The sequence below is a fragment of the Equus przewalskii genome, chromosome 22 (assembly GCF_037783145.1).
Source record: "Equus przewalskii isolate Varuska chromosome 22, EquPr2, whole genome shotgun sequence".
NCBI lineage: Eukaryota > Metazoa > Chordata > Mammalia > Perissodactyla > Equidae > Equus > Equus przewalskii.
Genome location: NC_091852.1, coordinates 18,969,213 through 18,994,072, shown reverse-complemented (window position 1 = coordinate 18,994,072; position 24,860 = coordinate 18,969,213). Strand labels below are relative to the sequence as shown.

The 24,860-nt window shown below is 44.1% G+C and overlaps 1 protein-coding gene across 2 annotated transcripts in view; it reads left to right on the top strand.

The window, feature by feature from the left end:
• The window catches only part of MAMDC2 (MAM domain containing 2), a 147,865-nt gene that overhangs the window by 58,958 nt on the left and 64,047 nt on the right, over positions 1–24,860 (top strand). For both annotated transcript variants that reach the window (XR_011531709.1, XM_070590444.1), the window contains exons 3-6: positions 4,634–4,905; positions 6,439–6,523; positions 9,648–9,785; positions 21,052–21,308. Coding sequence is in view for 1 of the 2 variants with exons in the window: in XM_070590444.1 (XP_070446545.1) it covers positions 4,634–4,905; positions 6,439–6,523; positions 9,648–9,785; positions 21,052–21,308 (752 nt within the window). In the remaining variant the exon portion in view is untranslated. The remainder of the gene's footprint in view (positions 1–4,633; positions 4,906–6,438; positions 6,524–9,647; positions 9,786–21,051; positions 21,309–24,860) is intronic.

The following is a 24,860-nucleotide window of genomic DNA, read 5'->3' as shown; positions in this document are numbered from 1 at the left end:
TAAAATTTTACTACAAAGCTATAGTAAGCAAGACTGTGTGGTCCTGGCTTAAGGATAGATACAGATCAGTGGAATAGAATTGAGGGTTCAGAAATAAACTCTAGTATCTATGCTGCATTGATTTTCAACAAGGATGCCTAGATGATTTAATGGGCAAAAATTAACTCAAAATAGATCAAAGACCTAAATGTAAGAGTTAAAACTATAAAACTCTTAAAAGAAAACATAGCTGTCAACTTTCATGACCTTACGTTAGACAATGATTTCTTAGCTATGACACCAAAAGCACACACAACCAAAGAAAAAATAGAAAATTGGACTTCATCACAATTAAAAACTTTTGTACTTCAAAGGATACCGTCAAGAAAGTGAAAAGACCACCCAGAGACTGGGAAAAAATATTTTCAAATCATGTATCAGATAAGATTTAGTATCTAGAATATATAGAATCTCATAATTTAACAATAAAAAGATAAATAACCCAATCTTTTAAATGGGCCAAGGACTTTAATAGACATTTCTCCAAGGAAGATGTACAAATGGCCAATAAGCACATGAAAAAATGCTCTACATCATTACTCTTTAGAGAAATGCAAATCAAAATCACAGTTAGATACCACTTCACATCTACTAGATTGACTGTAAGAAAAAAAGAGGGACAGTAGCAAGTATTGGTGAAGAGGTGGCGAAATTGGAACTCTCGTACATTGCTAGTGAACATGAAAGTGGCATTGCCACTTTAGAAAACAGTTCGGCAGTTCCTCAAAAAGTTAAACATAGAGTTACCATGTGACCTAACAATTCCATTTCCAAACATATACCTAAGAGAATTGGAACTTATGTCTACATAAAAACTTGTATGTAAATGTTCATAGCAGCATTATCCGTAATAGCCAAAAAATGGGAACAACTCAAATGTCCATCAACTGATGAGTGGATAAATGAAATGTGGTATATCTATAAAATGGAAAATTACTCAGTCTTGAATGAAATTCTGATATGTGCTACAACATGATGAACCTAGAAATATCATGCTAAGTGAAAGAAGCCAGTCACAAAAGGCCACATATTATATGATTCCATTCATATGAAATTTCCAGAATAGATAAATCCATATAGATAGAAGGTACATTCATGGTTTCCAGAGGCTTGGAGGAGGTAAAAATGAGGAATGACTGCTAGTGGGTATGAGATTTCCTCTTGGAGTGATGAAACGATTCTGGAAATAGGTAGTGGTGATGATTGCACAACTTTGTGAATATACTAAAAACCATTGACTTGTATTTAAAGGGTGAATTTTATAGCATATAAATTATGTCCAAGATTAACTTCCAGATGTCAATCTCATTAGGCTGGGATAAATGAAATAACTCACAAAGACAACCTCATTAACTCACTCACTCAGTGGTAAAATGATTCTTTTTAACAAAGAAGAAACAACTCACCAAAAACATTATGAAGTTGTTCTAAAATAGCAATTTTCTTAGTGACAGTCCAGGGTAAGGCACTCTTTCTGATATCAATATCTTCCTCATTCTGTCTTCATTTTCTAAAACTTATTAAAAATATACCATGTTCCTTCTAGTTCAATTTAGTTCTAACATGACCACAAAATATACTCTGATACTGAAGCCACAAGCAAGGATAATAAATATTTTCAACTCAAGTGCCAGCTCTGATTGATTGGGAGTGGCCACATGAACCACTTTGTTTAGAAGGATTCTGAGGCTATGTCAAGACTAGGCAGGAAAAATATGTAGTGATTAATTAAGAAAATCTATCTTGAACTTGGCAGTGATAGTAGGAGTGGGTAGCACTTGGCTAGTTATTTGATCTAGGAAAATGCATTATTCTGCTGAATGGATGCAAAATCAGTTGAGTAGATAAATCTTTGGATGGATTATAATGCAGCTAATAGGCACATTCACAGAACATGACCTAAAAATGAACTTGAGGTCTGTAATTTACATGTAAAATCTCAATATTTTGAAATAGCCAAGATTTAGGACTGAGATGTCAAAATCACTCAATAAATAGCATCAACTTTCATACTGAATAATATCAAGGTATTTTAAATAATACATTTTATGGTATGTGTTCTCAAATGTTCTTAATATGAGAGCATTAGCATATACTTTTAATAAAATCTGATATAGTGAGAGATTATGTCAAGAGAGATTTTTTTTGGCATTCACTGAAAAATCAAGATAATCACCAGAAGGTGGACTCTGCGAGCCTGCTGTAAGACGCATTTACTGAAGTTTGAGTTTCTGCCTCCAAGTGGAACTGCCTCCTCCCTGCTTCACACACTACAGCAGCCGGCTCTTTCTTTGATAGACAAGAGGTATCTGGGGAGTGAGTCCTTTCTCTGTCAGCTGTTGTGTATCACTGGTTCTCAAAGTGTGGTCCAGACCAGCAGCATCAGCATCACCTGGCACTTTCAGAAATGCAGCCTCACTCTAGATCTACTGGATTAAAAACTTTAAGAGGGGGCCCGGCTGGGGCCTGTGTTTGACCAAGCCCTCCGGGTGACTCTGGGCTCAAGTTTGAGAAGCACAGGTGTGAGTTGTTCCCTTCTAGAACAGGGAGAGGAAGGAGCGAGTGGGAGAACAGGAGAAGCTGGGGAAGTGCCCCAGCAGAATTGGGCCTCATGGCAGCAAAGTTGGTTTGCGTTGTGAACCTCCATAGGACACAGTGGGGGTGTTCTTTATTTCTTTCCTCTTCTAGTCTTCATGTACCAACTCTCTCAAGAAAGGATTTGAAGTGCTCTCAGGATCTCCCCCAATCCCCATTCCCACCACACCCCACTACCAGCCTGTTTAGTGTCCCTTCTTTTGGGGCAGTAGCAGAGAGTAGGGAAAGGAGGATGGCACTTATACATTCCCTTGTGTCACAATGAAGAGTATTTTTATTCAAAAAAGCGTTGACATCAAGAACCCTGTCTTAGTATTTCAAAACCCAACAGGCCCCATTGCTAGTGAATGTGTGTGAAGCACCTAGAACAGTGCCTGGTTCTTAGTGCGTGTTCACCGTGCGTAGGAGGTAACGGTGTTGGTGGCAATTATTGCAAGGGCCAGATTTCTCCTGAGAGGGTGCCTGGTTGGCATCTAGAAGTAGTTGCTATTTGCGCCTAGTGGGTGGTTGCTATGTTAAAAGGCTGCCAGCTGGAGATAGGTTTTGATCTTGAAACTCTTCACAGGCGGGCAAGACTCCCTGAAGACAATGCCCTAACTGTGCCCTAACTGTGAGGATGGTCATCAGCTGAGCTGCTGCTGGCCTGTTGGCACTTGCCACAGAGACAAGGATCCAGACTGGAATCAGCATTTGGTGCAACAAGTGTGGGCGTAGGGGCTGAAGAACATCAAGCCAAGCAAAGAGGCATGTCAGGGCCTTTCTGGTAATAGTTTAGTGTCGGGGAGCCCAAAATACAAGGGGGTGGGGAGTGGCCACATGATGGAAGACAGCAGATTAAATGCTGGCCACCAGTGTGGGAACCTCTGAGCAAGCTTGAGAGTGCAGGCCAGAAAGGCAGTGGGTCCCCAAGACCCACAGGCAGATCAGATCACTGCTATAGGAAGCCAATGACCAGAGCTGGATTTGGAAGGCTCAAGTTAGGGTTCCCATCCTTTTCTTTGATTTTGTTCATAGAAATGTTGTTGTACATCCTGGTGTAGCTGGCAGAGCACCGTTTGTCAATATTGGGAAGATAGGGGGAGGCGGGGCAGGCGGAGGGAAGAGGAGCAAAGAGAGGAAAAGGAGAGGAGGAGGCAGTGAAGGAGGAGGGGGAAAAGGGAAGGAGAAGACAGAAGAGAAGAGGAGGCAGGAGGGGGTGAGAACGGGGAGGAGGGGATGGAGGAGAAGAAAATAGTGATGGCAGGTCCTGGTGTGTTCACTGCTTTCCAATCCCTGTCCTACATGTTTTGCATATACTTTCTCATTTAGTTAACAGAACTATGAGATTTGGTCATGGAAGAGTCTAGAGGAGAAGAGTCTTGTTCCTAATAAGGAAATTAACTTACAATGAACTTTTTCTACCTAGGCCCCAAGATCTGAGGTAACCAAAGCAATTCAATCAACTATAATGATGCGTGTTAAATGCAGATTGAATCATTAGGTATGAGGGGAGCTGTGGAAGGCGAAGGTTGAGTCCATCAAGGTATCTGACTCCAATCTTGGGTGTTTCACCTACTCTTGCTGCTCCTCCAGATTCTGAAGCCTCTTGGCCTGGGTTCTCAAACTCTTGTGCATATGGGGACCTGGACAATGAATGCAATGTGGGAAGTGGGCCAGCTATAACATAGTAATAGGCAACAGACACTTGGCCTCAATGTCAGGAGGTAATAGGGAGTAGTGGGGATTATGACAAAATGGAACCCTCATACTACCCTCTGAAGAGGCAGCACTACTCAGCTCCAGTTCTTTTGTTGTCATGTGTCATGTGACAGTGGCCTCAGAGTTGCTGGACCTTCTAATTTTTAACAAGAAGGCAGAGATCCCGTGTTCAGGCAATGTTCAATGGGCCAACAAAATGCATCTGCAGGATATATCTGCCCTCAGATTTACTGGACCACAGTATTTTCCTGAGTTGCAAACAGAAGACTGATCCCTTCCCTGTATTTCTTTCTCTTTCCAGGCCATTACATTTACGTGGACACCTCCTTTGCCAAGCAAGGGGAGAAAGCTGTGCTGCTAAGTTCTGACTTACAGGCTGAGGAATGGAGCTGCCTGCGTTTGGTCTACCAGATAACCACATCTTCAGGGTCTCCCTCAGATCCCAGCCTGCTGAACCTCTATGTGAGATTTGAAGATGAAAGCTTTGATCGCTTGCTTTGGTCAGCTAAGGAACCTTCAGACAGCTGGCTCATAGCCAGCCTGGATTTGCAAAACACTTCCAAAAAATTCAAGGTGGGTGGAATTCAGGAGGAAGGTGCAGGGCTTCTTATGTGACTTTATGCTATTCTGAGATCTTATGAGAACTTCTGCCATTGAATTTAGTTATCTCCTGTGTTAGGATGTGATGTTTTATAGGAGATGCGTCATAGAAGAATATTAGTAATGTAAATTAATATTTCGCTTATACCTAAAAAGAACTTCTTCCCAGATTTCTTTCCTGTCTATTTAAATGGAACTTTGGTAAGAATCTAAATGAGGCTTAAACCAACCTCTCGAATGGAAATTTATTTTCTAATGGGCTCGAGGGAGCATTTTCATTTCTTATAACTTTGTTTCATCCTTCTAAGTTGTGTGTGGTATGTGTTTATGTTATCTTCCTAATGGTTAGTTTGCTCAAGTTTTGAACAAAAGTAACTATAATAAAAGGAGAAATGAAAATACTTTGAAAGGGGAAAGGGACCTAAAGGTCATGTTCTAATTCCTGTTCAAGGATGGAAGTTGTTCCATCAGCAGTATCGGAAAAGGAAAGTGGAGAATGTAAGATAAAGTTGGATGTGGACTGGCGTAGGGAAAGAGGATGGAATTTGGACTCACTTGGCCAAGAAGTGTGATGTTTACTGAGAATATGTCATGCAGGACCCAATGGAGCCTTCAGGAAAACTTTCTCTTTTCCTAATCCCCATTCAATTTCCTATCCCATCCCTTTCCTTCTTCAGAAAGTTTTGAAATACGGTACTCTCTTATAACCCCTGTCTGCTGGTCGTCCCTCCCCATCAGGCAGTGGGGCGGTTGAGGGAAGGAGCGTTGAGGGTCTGAGGTCCCTATTTCACAATGTCCTCCCAGTGATATCTCACACCCTAAATCTACCAGCATCGTTGCAAAATATTGGGCTAAAGTCAAATAAGGAAAAGCAAATACTTTCAGAAACAGGACCAAACGTGAACCATAACGGTGCTTGAAATCAGCTGCATAAATTGTCGTGCTTTTCTCTGTTCTTTATTTAAAATGTCCGAAGTTTTCAGCAATATAGAAACCACGAGATGATTTGTGAGCCTCTTCCATCTCTGTGGAGATCTCCCACCGCTAGTCAGATTTTGCTTCCTACCTCCTCCCCCAAGGGGTTTTTTTTCCCCCTGAGACTTTTGCCCTCAGTTCCTGACCATTCTCAGAGTGAGTTTCCCCAGAGACACAAGCTCTCCTCTCCGTCTACAGCCGATTGGTGCTACCACAAGCACTGGCGAAGGTGGTGGTTGGGATAACGATCAAAGACAGCTGACTCCAAGCTTTTGTTGGACTTCTTGCTCACCTCAAGGTTCTGAGCGTATATGTATATGTTTGTATACACACACACGAGTGCACGTGTTCCTGTGCAAACACGCTAACACACACACATTTTTTAAACAAAGTCCATCCAATAGCAGTTAGCTGAGACAATCTTGTTTTGCCGTGAATTACTGAACAGCTCCTGACAAGTAACTGAAATACTGAACCAAGGAAGCATGGTGTTTTCAGGTCTAACTCCCTTCTCCCCCATGTGTTGTGCAGATTTTAATAGAAGGTGTGCTAGGACAGGGAGACACCGCCAGCATTGCCCTCTTTGAAATCAAGATGACAACCGGCTACTGTATTGGTAAGTGGGTTTCATTTTCATCACATCAGAATGGGAATCTTTTTCTAAAATCTATTGTTGTCAGAGGGAATCGGATCAACCCTAAAGCCAGAGTATTTTATAGATGCCACTGCATACTGCATAGTAGTTCCAATTCTTTGCTAGGTTCCCTTGAATATAGTATGTTGTTTCTCTGTCTTTAGCATGGCAAGGCTCCTTAGAGTTTGCCTGTGTGACTGGATTAATGAAAGAAAAGTAGATGCAGCAACTGGAACCTGAGTTGTCACCCTAACCTCAACGTATTCTAATAAAATAATTTCTAGTTCGCTGCGAATTCAGCTTTCTGTAGCATTTGCTAAAAAAGCAGGCATCATCTTACGCCTTTTCCTCTCTTTACTCCATTGCTCTCTTGCACAATATTGCCCCTGTCTTTGTGATCAGTTGTCACTTCGATTCTGCTTGAGCAGGGTTAGCTGGGCGCCTCTCATGTGCCAGCTTCTGGGATGGCGTAAGAAGACAGTCGACGTCTAGCTGTTGCTCCACTTCCTCCTGTCTGCCACTGAAGCTCTTTCTGTAGGGGTCTGATGAATCCTGCCGAGAAGGGCAAGCCGTGCTCTGGAGTTGAAGAGACAAGGAGAGGAAATGGGAGAGGACTGAATTCAGGAGAGGCAACTGAGCTGGAGTTTCAGTAGAATTCAGTCAAGTGCAGGCACAGGGTAGGAAAACCCCAGGGGGGAGAAAGCACAGAGCCTGCTCAGGCGAAGGCAAGCGGCTGAGGGGACTGTTTGAAGAGAGAATCAGGGCTGCTGTGGGAGTCTGTTACGGAGGAGTCGGGATCCAGGCTATGGAGCTTGGATTAAAGAATTATGGGTTTGGGAGGCCCTAAAAGTCAAGGCAGCGGGGGAGGGGCTTGCAGTTGCGTTTTCAGCTGACGGGTCTGGCTGCCACGTGGAAAATCAGTTGGAAACAGGGAAAATATGTAAGAGGTTGGAAAACCCCAAGGGAACAATTGTGACCTTACAGAGGGGACACATGAGGGTCTAAGATTGGAGCTGACAGTGGAATGGGAAAAAGCCAGTCTATCTGAGAGATGTGTCAGCACTGACGATACATGCAGGCTGAATGGCTGTGGAAAGGAAGAGAAAGGAGAGTCAAAGACGATTCTTAACAACAACAAAAAAGCCTTTGCTAATTCCCTGAGTCTCCCTTCTTCGTTTTGACCTTGCAATGACGTCCTTAATGCAAATGAAAGAAAGCAGCCTGGGACTGTGACCATTTTCTGAAGATACAGTGAGTTGCTCCAAGCTTCCCTCCTTCAGCCTCCCTGTAGCTCCCACATGGCGGCTGCATGATCTTGGACAACTCACAGGCTTGAGTCAGACACAGCTGGTGGAGCGCCACCTGCTGGCCCAGTCACCTCACTGAGCCCCCCAGCCTCTCCTTTCACTACCCGTAAAATGGGATAAAATACTTCCCTCACAGGATTACCGTGGGGACTAATGAGATCACGGATGTGAAGGTGATTGCTACAGTCCTTGGCACTCAAAAAATGTTAATTTCCTTTCTTCAGATCGCTTGGTGGCTTCTGGTTTGTTTAAAAAACAAAAGGAGTGCCAATACTTTTACTTTGTTAAACTGTATGATGATGTTCTCATCTCTTCTTTCTTTCTCTGCATTCTCTCTGCTTCTCTCAGTTCCTCATCAGTAGCATGAGGTTAATAATAGCACCTCCTCTGTGAGTTGTTTTGAGGATTAAGTTAATTCATGTAAAGTGCTTGGAATAGTGTCTGGTACATTGAGGAATATTTTGCCTTTTATTTTACTCCATGCAGCCTTTGGCACTGAATGTTGGGCATTGCTTAGCAGATGCTGCAGGGGAAAAGTTGCAAATGAAAATCTTAAAAAATTTTCCATGCTTGCCAATGTAAAAACACATTGATAACTATATCAGTCAGGGTGCTGGCAGGAAAGTGGAGACAGAGGGTACATTCAACTTGAGTAATTTGAGGAGAGCTCATTAAAGGAACTACAAAGATGTGGGTAGATAAAGGAAACCAGCAAGAGATGGTGTGGTAATCCAGGCTAGTCACAGTGATGACTCATGAGCCATCACCATCTTTAGGTCTCATGGGCAAGGGAGGAGGGGTTACCAGAACCTGGAGGCAATAGCTGTATGGTGGGGGCTTGTTGACAGGAGCTGCACCCTCAATAGAGAGATACAGCCAGCTCATGGCAACCTGGCAGGGTGGGAGCTGGACGAATGAACACCCCCAACCTCATTCTCTTCCTGCTTCCATTGGTCAAATGCAATAGGAAGCCAGAAGCCAGGGGAATCCTGACACAGTCCATACAGGTCAACCTCCATGTTTTTAATTGCATGATTATGGGGATCAATGGAGCCACTGGCTTGTGAGTTTCTTGTTCCCACCAAAGGAGTCTGTTGACCGGGAACAATTTATCAGTGCAAACATGTCAATGCTACTAAAAGGGGGAAAAGGGAGTCCCTTTATCTTCTCTCTCTTCTCCACTCAGTAGCTGCAGAAAGACCCAGAGCCCTGGATACACATGCCCTGCCTATTCTGACTGGGTTTTTGTTTACAAGAAAAGCAGAGGATTTTAGCATCTAGGGAACATGCCCCTTAGCTCTGGGTATCTTGTCCGTCATCAGGAGAGAAGGGGATGGAGGAATGGGCTACCAGAAGGGTGGTGGATAAAATTTCTGGAGCTAAGAGCATAGCCCTGAATAGTACTTTGAAACAGAGATGGCTGATATACCAAGCACTAACCCTGTCCCTGGCACTATGCAGGAGCTGTCCACACTTACAACAGCCCCATGAGATGGGAGCGTTCCCCCCATTTCACATATGAAGAAATAGAGGCTAAGAGAGGTTATGCAGCAAGCCACGTGGCCAGTTAAGTGGAAGGGCCAAAATCCAAAGAAGCAATGAGGACTTATGATCTCTATGCATTACTGGATCTCTCTTCCTGATCAATATTGTCTAGGGGTCCTGGTACAAAGGTTCCAGTGGTCAAAGGGAGTGAGAAACATATAGCATAACCTATCTAAGAGCAGACCCTCAGTGAGTCTGGGTGTACCCAGGTGTAACCACGTCTCCATGAAGTGTTTTTATTTCTTCTCTGCCAGAATGTGACTTTGAAGAAAATCATCTCTGTGGCTTTGTGAACCGCTGGAACCCCAACGTGAACTGGTTTGTCGGAGGAGGAAGTGTTCGGAATTCCCACTCCCTTCTTCCGCAGGATCACACCTTCAAGAGTGAACTGGGTGAGCTGAGGACAAATGGAGTCCTTTTCCCAAGAGAACTGCTTCTGCCATCTCCTTCCGCCCCCTACACTGGCCTAACTGTGGCTCTGTCAACAGAGATGGAGGAGAAGGGAGGGTGAGTAGGGACAGGGAGCCTGGTGGAAGAGCAGGGAAGAGTAAGCCATGAGATAGAGACAGGCTACAGACCTGAGCCTAGAACTAAGGAGAAGGCCACCCAGTTAAACGCTTTTCTTTACCTGTGACCTGGTCTTGGTATTTTATCGTTTCCATTTTATGTTTTACTTTCTTATCTATTTGTTGTTCAATATTTCTCATTTCTAAAGACAAGGCTGGAATAATCCTAGGTTGCTTTTCTCTAAAATAGATAGAATGGCAGGAACAAGTCCTTAACTTCCCAAGTGGCAATGAGGTGAGCGAGCGGTCCCAATGATTAATCCTGAATGCGGTGTGCAACAGGGCCCCCTAGTGGCCATGTGGGCTGGTTCTCTGCAGGGAAAATGGGTAAGAGAGGTGATCAGTGAGCAGTCAGCTTTGAGGAGAAAGCTTCCATGGAAAGGAGACAAGGACAAAGTAGAACAAGAGAACAAAAGAATGCCCCAGAAACCATTTCTTTAGGTACATCTGGGATCACCTACACAAGGAATTGAGATTAGAAAAAGACAAGACATTTTCACTTCCTTCTTTTAAAAGGAAAGAAGGTTTAGCAATTTTGAAAATGACCAAAGATTGAGGTTTCCACATGTATATCCATATTTTGGCCCTCAAGACACACAGCTTGTCTCCACTTGTGGCCACTGTAGGGGCCACACTATAAATGAGTGTTATGTATAGAGTAAATGATAACCAATCATGACAGATTAATCCATGAATCTACATGAGCATTTTTAAAAGACAATTGGATTAACGCAAAATAATAGAATGTCACTACCTCTTGAGATCTTTGATTAAATGAATAAAGCAACTAACAATCTCTTGGGGTTTCAAGAAAATAAAAGCAAGGTGACTTAATTTATGGAAGTACGCTAATTTTGAGATTGTTTTTCTGCCATGTCTTAAGAATCTAGTTCAAGGAGTAGAGAGAATCTTGAAAGACGAATGCATTAAAATTGTAATAATCCTTGGTGTCATTATCACAGAGGTATAAGCTTAAGTATGGGAAAGTATTAGAGAACTTTTCCAAAATCACTTAAAAGTTAGTTCCCAAGTCAGATCCTCTGGGTAACCAACGTCATGATCTGATGATCGCTTGTTCAGTACATCATTTTTATCCTCACTGATGGTGAGGACCAGCTGGCTGGGGAGAACATGGATGTCTTGGAAGAGGCAACAGATCTGTGGACTGTTGTGAAATCATTCATTTGACTGTGTTGCCTGAGTGCATTCCGTCCTTTGAAGAGTGTATCACGCTAGTCCTCCCTCACTCTCATTTGTGACCATAGACCATTCTGACCGTATTTGTGTCAACAAGAGATAGAGAAAGAGGACCAGGCTAGGAGTCAGAATGCTGTGCTCCAGACCCAGTTATCAGAGCACTGTATTACTCTGGGCAATCCCTTAACTTCTCAGGGTCTCCATTGGCCTGTTTGCAAGTGAGGAATTTGAATTTCATGATCTCTAAGATGCCTTTGAGTTCTAATATTTTACTCTTCTCTCTTTACCTAATGCTGTACATCAAATTCTCCAAATTCACCACCCATCGAGATCTATTTCCAAAATGTTTAGGGTCCCTCCTGATTATAAGCACCTTGCGTTTGGCATTAGAAAAAAAAGAAAAAGGGAGGACTAAGGGGTGAGAAAAAGAGGACCTGGGTTTTCTCCTCTTTTCACCAGAAGGGTCAAGAGAGAGGCGTGATGGTGCCATCACCTCTGAGGAGCACTAAGACTTGACAGTAGAGTGCTGTCACCCCAGCCACAGGTGCTTGCTTCTCTTTTCTCCCACTCGCTCTCCCCATCCCTTCGCCCCCTCTCCATTTTCCTATCCTTTCTCTTCTTCCTTGGGTATTCTAAAACACCTCCCAAAGGCACATAGCTTTGCCCACTGCCATTGCTTAGTCCCCTGATGTCAATACGGAATCCTAAAGAAGCAGCTGACACTGGGACTGAAGGGAAGAAATCTAGGGAGACCTTTGACCTCCCTTCCAGCAAGTCACAGGTTTATATAGTCAATCTAGGCAGAGCCCAAACACCAGAATGAGACTTCTTCATTGATCACTCACTTATTCATTCAACAAACATAAAATAACCACTTTGTCCAAGTCAGGCATTCTTGCATACCCTGGTGATCCAGTAGCAGTCACTGACCTCAAAAAATCATAGGAACCAAGTTTTCAGAAATGCTGTTCCCTTGAATACCAGTTCTTGAGTATAATAATCTCTATATGAAGACAGAAGGGCTATAGGTGATCAGATGTACTGGGGAAAACCTGAGTTAAGAAAGCTAAACAGATTTCTTTATTTCAGGACTTCTCAATGCCTTTAATATAGTTCTATGTTGATGTATATTATGGCATTTCTCAAATTATCCAAATATGAAAATGCTATGTAAACATGCACAGTGATGCATGGCTAATAGAGGTATGAAATAAATATATTATACAGGACCACTGAAAAGTGAGAGACTACCTTGGTTTTGGGATGCAGGGAAGGCTTCCTAGAGGAAGTAATATCAGAACTGGAATATGGCCAGATGGGAAAGGAGAAGATAAGTACAGCATCTGCAAAGGTGGGTAGGCATGGGAGTGGTTGGTTGTCTCTATGGTGGAGAGCATCTGAGAATGCTGGTGCGTCTGATGGTGGCAGAGCAGCCCCTCCATCCCAGGTTATGTTCCTGTTTATGATGGGCGGGGAGCCTGGATGCCTGCATTCCTCTCGGTTCATCCAATTCTTCTCAGCTAGTTCACCCCAACTTCTCTTCAACTTTTCGACTGATGGTTTGCCCAGTCATTAGCCAAACAGCCCTCTCATCTCCACCCAATGCACAGACACATGTGCACACACACATGCACACTCATTCACACTTCTCACGCCTGGACTCCCACGTAGGACTTCCTTCTATATAGGATGGGGCTAAAAAAAGATAAGTTCTAAAGATTCCAAAATATTTTATTTGAGAAGTTCTCTGCCCATGTGATTCAAAGATTTGACCAGGAGATCACTCTTGAGAAAAACCCTCCAATCTTCTAAATAGGAGAAGTTGCCTTGCTTATTACATTCACCTCTATCCGGTGTATTGATTTTCCCTGAGCTCTGTCAATTTGGGTGGCAAGTAAAGATTAAATGTTCAGATGTCTGCCCGCAGCAGCAGATTTTGCTCCCCATAAACTCATCTCATGTTCATTCATATCCTGGAAGGAGCTCATTACTTTGCTTTCAGGTGAAAACTGGAGACGCGAACAGCAGGGGTGGGGGAAGCTATGTGCCTGTTCAGAAACCACAGAGCTGCAGAGAGGCTGAGGGAAGCCTTCCCAGGAGGGCTATGGCCCTTGTGTTGTAGAAAAGAGAACAGTGAAAATGATATCTGAAAAGTAGGATGTGGGTATGTGTTTTCCTTCCACACAAATTTGTGTGTTTTTAACAGTTAGCCCAAACAGTGAGTCGGAGTTTTCGAATGTGTACTATGTCTCCAAATTATTTTTCTAATTGAAGTATAGTGACATACAATATCATACTAGTTTCAGGTGTACAGCATAGTGATTCGATATTTATATGCATTATGAAATGATCACCATGATAAATCTAGTTACACGTCACCATGCAGTTATTACAATATCATTGACTATATTCCCCATGCTGTACATTACATTCCCGTGACCTATTTATTTTATAACTGGAAGTTTGTACCTCTTAATCCCCTCCACCTGTTTTGCCCACCCCCTACCCTCTGGCAACCACGAGTTTCTTTTCTGTATCTATGAGTCCATTTCTGTTTTGTTTTATTTGTATCCAAATTCTTGTCAGATGATGCAAATGGCTAAAATAACGCAGTGAGAATTGTGGTGGGACATCTTTGGAATCCTGGCGGGGATGGGGTATTATCTTGCTTTTTCATGTTCTATTCTGATTCATCACATATGGATTTTTTTTCTTTGTTCATATTTTACAAAGTGAAATAAAATCTTTCAGGAGGTAACCTACTGACAGCTCAGATCATTACCGTTTCCTACCTGCCTTAGCAAAAAGAAGATAATTGCCAGAAAAATAATGAGGGAAATATATTTCTTTGCTGAGATTTTTTTAAATTAAATCTGCTTATGCTGCCACTCTAGAAGGAGCTGAACAAGGCTTTCAAGCCTCAAATAAGGTCAGAATTATTTTATTCCATCAAAGACCATGAGATGGATGGATCATCTTTCCATAACTCATGGCGCTCTCTTCTCATTTCGGCTCAGATTGGGCTCAAGCGTCATCTTAATGGCACCTGTTCATTCGCTCTCTGCGTTGATCCATTTGGCTCATTGCAGAGCCCTCAGCAGGGAAGCAGCTTTTATCTCTCACCATTGCCTTTGTGCAAACTCTGCTGAATCTGCTTTCTCTGCCCTTTCCAGTCACTTTCAGGTATTAACTAACAGCCTCCTTTTCAAGGATTAAGTTCAGTCAACTCAAAACCTCCACATCTCATCCCATTCAAATCTTCCCCCAGCCCGGAGCACAGAGTGGTAGTAAAGAGAAGGGTTTGTGCTTTGTTCTCTATCCTTCTACCCCTGGCTCTTCCCTTCCTCTTCCTTTGCTCACTTTGCTGCTTCTGCTCCTCCAGGTTGGGGGAGGCATGATGGGAACAGAAAGGGAGGGGAAGGGGACAAAGGGTTTCATGTGAACAGTGCTGGAGTTGATGCCCTTCGTACTGCAGGTGGCCAGCTGCTGGCCATTTCTCACACAGCCCAGGGGAAACCCACCTCACTCTCTGGGCGGCCGTCTGTGAAGCCCCTTTAGCACCTGTCAGTAATGGGACAGCCCGCCATCTCCTTTCCGTTGGAGCTAGCACCCTGCATGCAGTCCTCTTGAGAAGGGTCCTCAAGGCTGCAGCCCAGCTACCTTCCGAGTTGTCCACGTAGACTAAGGGAGAACTCAAATTTTTACTCCACCAAACTCTGCAAGTACAGCTTGCTGGCAACAAAATCCTTTCTCTGCACTCTGCCCCCACAGGTCCCTACAGCCATCTTGCCTTTAGATGTTATTTTAGATGCATTCAAGAGTCAGGCACCAGCCTCTGTACCCAACAAAATCCAGTTATCACTGACCAAGTTCTCCCAGTAACTGTGACCACCCTCCTCTTGAGGTCCAGGGCCGTCGTAGAACCCAGGAATTTCTGTAAGCATGGCTGGGGGTGAGGTTAGATGGCAGTTTCCCTCCTCCACCTCTCTGCAGTGGTTGCCTTAAGCCCCCTCCCTTGGATGAAGGTAAGAAAGGGGAAGCATCCCCCCCCTTCCCTTGGGTTGTTAAAAGGAAACACATGGTAGGTCAGCTCCGTAACAACTCTCTTCAAAGAAACTATCTCCAATATCTCTGATCCCTCTCTGGCCTTGTCATAGATACAGGCTAGAGGGGAGAGATGGACCGAATCTGGTGGAGCTGGCTTAGTGCCAGGTCGGCCACAATGTAGCATATTCTGCATCAATGGTTTAGCACTACTCTAGAAAACAGAGATACTTGTCACCCATCGTTCTTGGCACTGAGGTCTTAGCAGAGACTAGGAGAAGCCCCTCTTCATGTTCATGTACCTTTATGTCATTTCTGAAAGCTTTTTATACAAAAGACTATAGTCCGACTCTTTTACAGTAAAATTCACCCAAACCCATAGAACTAAAAGTTCATGAAGATAACTATTGGATTTATAGACTGGGAGAGCAAGCACAATAGCTTTTTGTTTTTGGGTGCTGTCTCCTCACAATGGCAGCAGACCAGTGGGTGTTTCCAGCTGGCATACGTTTCTTCAGACCAAGTTTCCCCCCTTACCCAGGAGACAGCTTGTCCAGACAACCATGACACAGATGCAGACGTTGCAACCGGAGCACAAATGTGGCCAATGGGGCCGAATCACAGCTGAGTCAGAGGACGCCTTTGGCATCACGGCCAAGCCAAGGGCAATCTTTGTGGAATGCTGGTTAACCAGACTGTTTGAAAATAAAAACTCGGGAACTACCCTCAGAGTTCTTTTCCTAATCCAAGGGAAAATGACTAACTACCAGGGGCCACTGGTTCCACATGAAAAGTTGAGCTCATCCAGAAGGCTGCTGCAAGGACGGGAGAGTCCTCTTCAGAAGCAAGTGTCCATGTGCCATCACTGCAGCCTTCACCCCAGAAGGGCCTGAGCTGGGCTGGCATCACTGAGAGTCTTGATCGTTCAACAGAATTGGAAATCAGTGTTTTCTCTAGAAACTGCAGGTTTTTAGTGTATCAGAGAAAAATAGACTGGCTCCCAGTCTGAGTATGGCAAAGTAGCACAGACTTCAGAGGAGTGACAATAAACTGCTCAATTTTTCGTCTTATGGGGAACCCATTGCCCCCTTCATAGACTCTTTCATTTCTCATTGAAGTTTTAATACTTAAAAATCTTGGTGGCCTGCAAGATCCCCAGTGATTTGGTTGATTATATGATCCTAGCCACCTAGGGTCCATCTATACCTAGTTTGATCCTACTCAGACTTAAAGGATCTGATAAAAATATCCTCTCCCAGAGGCTCTAGAACTCTGGACCAGATAAGAGGGTTGGCCTCACTGAACTCGGCAGGAAAATTCTCATAATACCAGGCACTAGGCAAAGTTTCCCAAGAGCTCCAGGCTACTTTTTTCATTCTCCTTGGAAAGGTACACAGAACGGTGCTGCACCCACCCAACCATTTGCTTCTCTTCTCCAGAGCAGATTGTACCCGATGACACATACTCAGCCTGGGCTTGTTGTCATTTCTCCAGCCTGGCGTCGTGAAGCAGACACCTGGTGATTTCTGATTCATCCCAACCCCTTCAGCAGAGATGAGGAACTATGATGAGCCACATTTTGTTTCCCAGTGAGAAACAGCCTTACTCAGATTGTCAGTAAATAGTGCGCAACCTCAGCAACGAAAGAGTGATGGAGAGGAAAAGAGGAGGCGACAGAATGTGGTCTAGTCTGGTGGTTCCACATGAGACTTGGTGTCAGCAGTCCTGGTCTTGTTCCCAGCAGCCTGTCTGACTCACTTTGAGCAGGTCACATTCTGTTTGCTGGAGGTTTTTTTGGATCAGAAATGTGATTGTGGCTCTCTTGGCATATTATCTTGTACATGAGTTGTTAATGAGGCACTTTAACTGCAAATTCAGGGATTAGAATATTGTCTACACAGCAGGTGAGTAACTAGCCTTTGAAGAGGACTATCAGATATCTGTCAACTGTGAGGAAGATAAACGTGTAGTGGGGTGGGGGGGGGGTGGGTGAGACACACTCTAAGCACAGTTGTGCGCTCTGGAAGTACAATGAATAGTTTCAACTGCATTTGTGTGGTCTCCCCCAGATTCACTGAGAATCTCCTAGAACCTTTGGAGGTGCTTCTCACCCTGGATAGAATGATCTCTCTCTTTATGGCTGTGTCAGGTTGGGTCTTCCAAGAAGCAGACACTAAGGCAGGATTAGGAGGGAAGGAGATTTATTGGGGAAATGGCTGTGAAGGATAAAGGGCAAGTGAGCTGGAGTAGCTGGGGCCGGGCTCAAGGTATCCATTAGGTGTGGTAGTCCCAGTGCCTAGGAGCCTCAGCGTTCTTAGGGATCCACAAGGATGTTTTAATTTTATTTATTTTAACCAGGAAATTTAATCAGGGAAAAAATGGATATAATAATAAATATAATACATCCACCTTAGGTTATAGTCATCTTTATACCAATGAAGTCATACAATATCATTTTTAATATTTTTTATGGAGTAAGGGGCCCACAGCAGCCAAAGTGCCTAGGGCCAACGAAAGTCTTAACGTGGCCCTGTGTGGGGAGAGCCTTCAGCACAGGGTGGAAGGCTGAAACTTGAGAAGGAGAGAGGCCAGGCTGTGGGGGACTTGCCGAAGAACCCAGATCAGGCGGGATGGTCCTGCTCTGGTACCCCTGCTGTGCTTGGTCGCAGGCTGAGAACAGCTCAGTGTGATGTGGCCTTGGCACACCTGCTGTTGTGGATCCCAAGATGAGGCAGCTGGAGGCTGTCAGTCAGCTATGGTCCCTGCAGCAAGTTCACTTGAAGGAGATGTCAGCAGCCCACCTCCATGGCCCCCACAATGAGGGATAAGGAAACAAAGTACTATAGCTCTTCTCCACCCACATTCCCAACGGCATATCTTGGAAAGGGGTTCTGTTCCATTGGTAAGACATATTACAAAGGGCATTAACATCCTCTTTTGACACTCAGACAAGTTCTGAGTGAGCAAAGGCATGTTCCAGGGGCTGCTTGGCCACATGTGTTCTCCATAAGTGAAGTGTCCTAGTAGAGGCTGGCTGGCCACCAGCAGTGCTGTAGAAGGCATTGGAGCTTAGGATGGGGATTCGTGGCCTTACCTGCATGTCAGAGGTTCTCTGATTCTGTTCAGTCTGACATTCTGATTCTTCCTTTAAAATCCGTCCCCAGAGGCAGCAAACTGGGGGCCCATTAGCCACTTCCAGCCTGCAGATGTGTTTATTTGGCACAGGCAAAGTTTAGAAGATTGTGGTGGGTGATGTAATGGGTTGAATTGTATTTCCTCAAAATTCATATGTTGAAGTCCTAACCCTCAGTACCTCAGAATGTGAGCTTATTTGGAAATAGGGTTGTTGCCGATGTAATTAGTTAAGATGAGGTCACACTGAAGTAGGGTGGACCTCTAATCCAGCGTGACTGGTGTCTTTATAAAAAAGGGGAAATTTGGACACAGAGAGACGTGCACACAGGGAGAATGCCGTGTGAACATGAAGACAGACATCTGCTAGCCAAGGAAAGCAGAGTGCCAGCAAACCACCAGAAGCTAGGACAGTGGCATAGAACATACTCTCCCTCACAGCCCTGAAAAGGAGCCAGTCCTTCCCATACCTTGATCTTGGACTTCTGGCCTCCGGAACTGTGAAACAATAAATTTCTGTTGTTGAAGCTACCCCAGTTTGTGGTACTTTGTCACAGAAACCCTAACAAATTAATTCAGGGGGTGTTATTTAAAATGGATAGATGTGCTATAAAAATCTGGATTTTTGAGCTTCAGTGGGAAAATTTTAGTCAGGACATCAGCTTGGAGGAGAGGGCTGGGTTCTCAGGGATGGAATGGAGAACACAGGCCTACTCAAGGGACCGCCACTCCTTACCACCAGCTGGTTGTTACAACACGAGAATATGGGTCTAGCGCCATCAGATTTTCTGACTTTTCCAGAGAAGCTTGATTTCTCTTTCTTGTTGCCAGTGAAATATGGTTTCAAATACAGGCAACTAATTCATCACTCTATTTTCTCCCTGACCCACTCCACTTCAATCGTATACTTGATCTGCCTGGCTCCTCTGATCGTCTGAGCTTGTGATCTCTATTTATTCACAGTTGCATGACTTGGCGAGATGACCAGAGAAATTATATTTAAGCAAGGGAGATTATTCAGGGGGTTGAACAATTTGCTGCCAGGAGAAAGTAAGCTTTGATTTTTCCATCTTTCCCCTCTGCCCTGCTGAGGTGAGGACCTTTCTGAGACTATATTTGTGCTTTGAATAACCATTTGTTGAGGGCCCAACACATCCTGGGTGGTGTGCTAGATGAAAGTAAGCGTCGGGTATGTGAGTGCATATATTCTTCCTAATATCCTTCCTGCTATTTTGCCAAGGATAATAAGATTTATTACTAACCAGGCACCATGTAACAAAAACAAAGATATTAAGTTGTAATTGTTCTGAGCTTGTAAATAGAAAGGCTGTTCTATCAAAGCTACATTACATAACTCCTCTGTCATTGAAGCTTAAATAAATTCAGACCAAAATGCTAATAATAATAGCTATCCTTTATACAAAACAGACAATGGGGAAAGCATGTACTAGAATCAGTAATGGCATTACTTTATTTCATTATAATTATGTTGGGCGATTGCAGTGTGCTGGGCACATGCCGAACACCTCACACACATCTTCTCATTTACTACTTATATCAACCTATGAGAGAAGCATTTGATGCTCATTCTAGAGATCAGAAAATTGAAGCCCAGAGATATTTAGTAACTTGCTCAAGGTCACAGGGCTTGTAAGAGGTTGGGCAGGATTCAAACTCAGTTCGCTCACTGCCGAGTCCAAGCTCTCCCCATTCTGCCTCACAGTTTCTCTGTTTCAGCAAAATGCCTCAACGGAGGTCGGCCTCTGGGTCCAGAGCACACCAAGGCCTTGCCAAGAGTGACGTCACAAGTTTTACCCTCTAAATCCTAACCTTGTCTCAGTGTTAGTTGACTGACATGTTCTATTAAAGAGCTACAACTGGTCATCTAGTTTGAATTCAAAATCTTCATTTCGCTCAAAGCATACGTAGTGACACTTTGTGGATATTGTAAAGATGTACAGGAGGGTCTCCCTGCTCTCTTAAGAACAGACGGTATGCTTGGTATGCTCTTAGAAGCCATATAGCCCTAAGAGGGCTCGGGGGAGGAGGGCTTCGGGGTAATGGTCTGTTTCTTTCCACAGATGTGTTCAGCTTGGGAAAATTCAAGCACCTCACAGATGATAGATACACCTCTTTAACTATATGAAGTACGTTTTACTTTACTCAAAAGTAAGGAAAAGGGGCCGGCCAGTGACACAGTGGTTAAGTTTGCACGTTCTGCTTCGGCGGCCCAGGGTTCACTGGTTCAGATCCTGGGCGTGGACCTAGCACCACTCATCAAGCCATGCTGAGGTGGCATCCCATATAGAAGAACTAGAAGGATGTACAACTAGGATATACCACTATGTACTGGGGCTTTGGGGAAAGAAAAAAAATAGAAATAGAGGAAGATTGGTAACAGATGGTAGCTCAGGGCCAATCTTCCTCACCAAAAAAAAAAGAAAGAAAGAAAAAAGAAAAGGAAAGCATGCCTTTAATAAAAACAACTAAGGAAAAGAAAAAGAATGGTTCTACTCTTGTATTTAGCAGAGTACAATGAACTCCATGTATTTACCTCCCAGCTGGGACAAGCCATGGCCATGCTTCTTCCTCCGTAACTCATTCGTTTCCTCCCCAACACTCCCACTGGATTATTTTGAAGTAAATCCCAGAATCGTGCCATTTCATCTGAAAGTCCCCTAGTCTGTCTTATGCTGTGTTTTCTCTGTGTAATCTTCAGGACACTACATGTATGTGGACTCAGTTTACGTCAAGCACTTCCAGGAGGTGGCCCAGCTCATCTCCCCGATGACCACGGCCCCCATGTCCGGCTGCCTGGCGTTTTATTACCAGCTCCAGCAGGGGAATGACAATATCTTCTCCGTGTATACTCGGGACGGGGCCGGCCTTTATGAGGAGATCTGGAAAACAGGCAGCCCAGGGAATGCTGTCTGGAACCTCGCCGAGGTGGAGTTCAGTGCTCCGTACCCCATGGAGGTAGGTGTGCCAGGTGTGCCAGGTGTGCCCCACCTGGCCGCTCTGCAGGGCTGCCAGCCACACACAGGCCTGGAGGTCAGGAGACTCGACAGTCTCACAGTCATTCTTTCTTTTCTGCTGTGTCTCGATCCTTCTCTTTCTTCTCCCTTCCTTGGCCCCCTCCACTTCTCTCCCTTCTTCTGTATTTCTTTCTGCCTTCCTCCTTTGTCACCTTCATTTTCTAAAAAGAATATTTTTTCTAAGGACACATATGGAAAAGCCAGTCCACCAGCTAGATTTCTTGGACACACCGTCCCCCTGAACCTTGCACTGTGGTTGTGATGAGTTCGAAAGAGGAGATCAGTGCCTTCTAAGTGAAACTCCCTCTTTTTAAAAAAAAAAAAAAAAATCTTATTTTTAATTGTATTTATTTTATTGAAGTCACATTGGTTCATAACAGTATATAAATTTCAGGTGTACTTCATTATATTTCAGCTTCTGTATAGACTGCATCGTGTTCACCAAAACTAGTTTCCGTCCGTCACCATACATGTGTGCCCCTTTAAGGGGTAAAGAGAGACTCTCTCTTGAACTTCCATTCCTGAGCACGGTTACGAAGGTTTCCCTTACTTGAAGGAATAGTCTTAAGAGATTGAAAAAACACAGCTTATTTTCTTCTTTTCTCCTTTACAGTATAAATAATGTCATAAAATCAGAAATAAACTTAACGATTGTGGCCCTAATTTGAAACAAGCCTTGGTGCCTTCGTCTTAGGACTTTTTATAGTTACGTGAGTGAGAAACGTCCTTTGCAGAAGGATTAGAAAGTTCAGAGAAGCAAAACAAACTAAAACGCCCTGGGCCAACCCTGCAAGATGAGAACTGCTAATACTTGGGTGTTTATGTTGCAGACCGTTTTTCTAAGCACGTATATTAACACATACCTGTATCTAGGTATGTAATCCACAACAAACAAAAATCCAACAAAGTAGATTCAACTATCCCCGTATTCCAGATGAGAAAGGGGAAAGGGGAGAGTCCAAGAAGTTTGACATTGTTTTCTAGGTCACACGGCTGGTGAGTGCCAGGGCCCTTAGCGACGTTCCTGGACTAAAAGCTGCCCTAAGGCTGGAGGAGGAGGCCCAGCTCTGTCTGGGTACCCCGGAGGACCTCTGGAATCAGGGAGCACATCATGGTGGTGGCAGATTTGGAGCTTTAAGTAGAGTCTTAGTTACCACAAGTTGTTGATAGCCCCTACTTTTCACTCTGCACTTTTTTGCAATATTTTCCCTAGCTGCCTTTAAAGTACAGAAGGAGCAGATTATCCTCTGGATGCTGTTCGGTGGGGCCATCTGCTCGCCTGATGTGGAGCTCCGGAGAACCTTGGGGTCGCCTCTTGGTTTTTTGCCGTGTTCTGCCTGCTGATGGCGTGCCTGCCACTCCCCTCACCTGCTTCTCATCCCCCTCTGCCGCCCCCCTTCAGCCCCGGAGAGAGGACAATGCTTTTTGCAGGATGTGTGCTATTTCCTCTCCCAAAGTCTGACCGAGCCTCGACGTGCTCTTGCAGCTCAGTGGAAAATTTCCTGTGAGTTTGGGTTACAAGGAGGAAAAGAAATGCACATGCTGCTTCAGACATGTTTCCTCCTGTTGAAGGCCCATGAGTCACACACACACTGACGGCGTTTTCTTTGCACACTCCTTCCATCCTACAATAAACTCCTGGGGCGACATTGGGATGCGTGAGACTTCGCTGATTTTTTTTTAAACCAATGCTTGAAAAATTCTGGTCACTACTAAACTTCAATATCTATCCTCTTGATTCACATGTGTGCGATTTTGCTCAGTCTGAACTCATTATGCTATATTTTCTCCTGGTAATTGCCAGGAAAAGAAACATATCCTGCAGAAATCAGCAAATTTAGCGTCACCATATTCTCAAATGAATTTTAAAAAGGAAAACAAGCATTCGAGACCCTCTTTCTGAAAAAGAGAGCAGCACATGGGCTGTGATTAGCATACTGGCAGATTAGCATATTCTGATCGAAATATCATTCTCATTCAGCCTACTCAGTAAGATTAAGTGCTGTCATTCACTTTCTTTATCAGCTGGCACCTTGAGAACGAAATGTCATGAATCTGTGTTAAGTTTGTAAACTTAATTTGCTCCTTCTCATTTGTCCACATCTGTTCCCTTTGTTCTCAGCTCTTCCTAGTTCACCAGAGACAAACTTCCAGGGTCCCCCTTGGATTTTGCAGAGTCCAGGCACCGGGTCTCTGTAAGACCATCATTGTTAAGCTGAAAAGCACCTTAGGAACCAAACTCTTTTTTTTCAAAAATGGAGAAGCTGAGACCTGGAGGAGAAAAGGAACTTGCTAGAGCTAATTAGTGGCTAACTGGGCTTAAATCTGAATATGAGTTCAAGAGGGAGTCAACCTGGAGAAAAAGGCATGAATTTAGTTCAGAGCTCATTATGCACCTGACTCCGTGCTAGGATTTTTATATACGTTATCTTATTTAATTTCTTCATCAGTCCTACAAAGTAGGTGTTATTATGCCTATTTTATGAGAAAAGTGAGGCCTCGAGAGGTTAAGCAACATACCCAAGGTCACCTAGCTTCTAAGTGACGCAAATGGGATTTGAACTCCCGTCAGTCTGCCTGCAAGACACCATTCTCTTCAGAAGAGGTTGAAAACCAGAAGCCTGTGGGCCAAAGCTGGCCCACAATGACTTGCCTGGCTGCTGTGGTTGTGTTTCATTGTTTGTTTGTTTGTTTGGTTTTTTGTTTTAATTTTTAAATTAATTGCTGACATAAAAAATCTAAAGATTTCAAGTCAAAATCTAGCGATCGAGGTCCTCTTGACAATGTGGTAGATCCACACATATTGGGCCGGATTTCCCACTCATCAGCAATTGACAAAGCTGAGCAGCCCCCTTTAGACAAGGTTTGCCTTCTCCATTTCACCACCTGTGCCCTGTCCCGCTGTGTCATACCGAGCCCACGTCATGTATTTGCATTGCCTGCTGACCGTTGTAGGCTTTTGAGTTTTAACCCCTGCTCAACACTGTATCTTCTCATGTTATCAGTTCACAAGTGTGGACTGCACACCTGGGTGGTTCCCCAACACGGGTGAGTGCTGTGCTCAGCACACCTGATCCCCATGGGCACAGGCAGAAGCTGTTGATTGAAGTCAGAATTAAAGTTGATGACAGAGACGACAGCTGAACTCATAAACCCCATGTTCTTTCTAACCATTTGCACATGCCTGGACTTGCTGACATCCTGACATCTGTGCACAGATTCCTGGGTCTGATTTTGCCTTGGCCATCAGGGTAATCATCTCTGATTGCTACATCTTTGTCCAGGACCCTCACATAGAATTCCACACATGAAGAAGAGAAAGGGCCTCGGAGGGGCTTAGTTCTCTGTGAAGGGCAGGGGAGAAGCTAGCCTGCTTTCTGCAAGTAGCCTGTGGTTTCTTTCGTTGAGGTTCATCATGCAAACTGTCACTTCTGTAGTTTGTCTGAAAGTGACATAGGTACTTCAGCTGACGCTCAAGGGAGGGGAAAACATT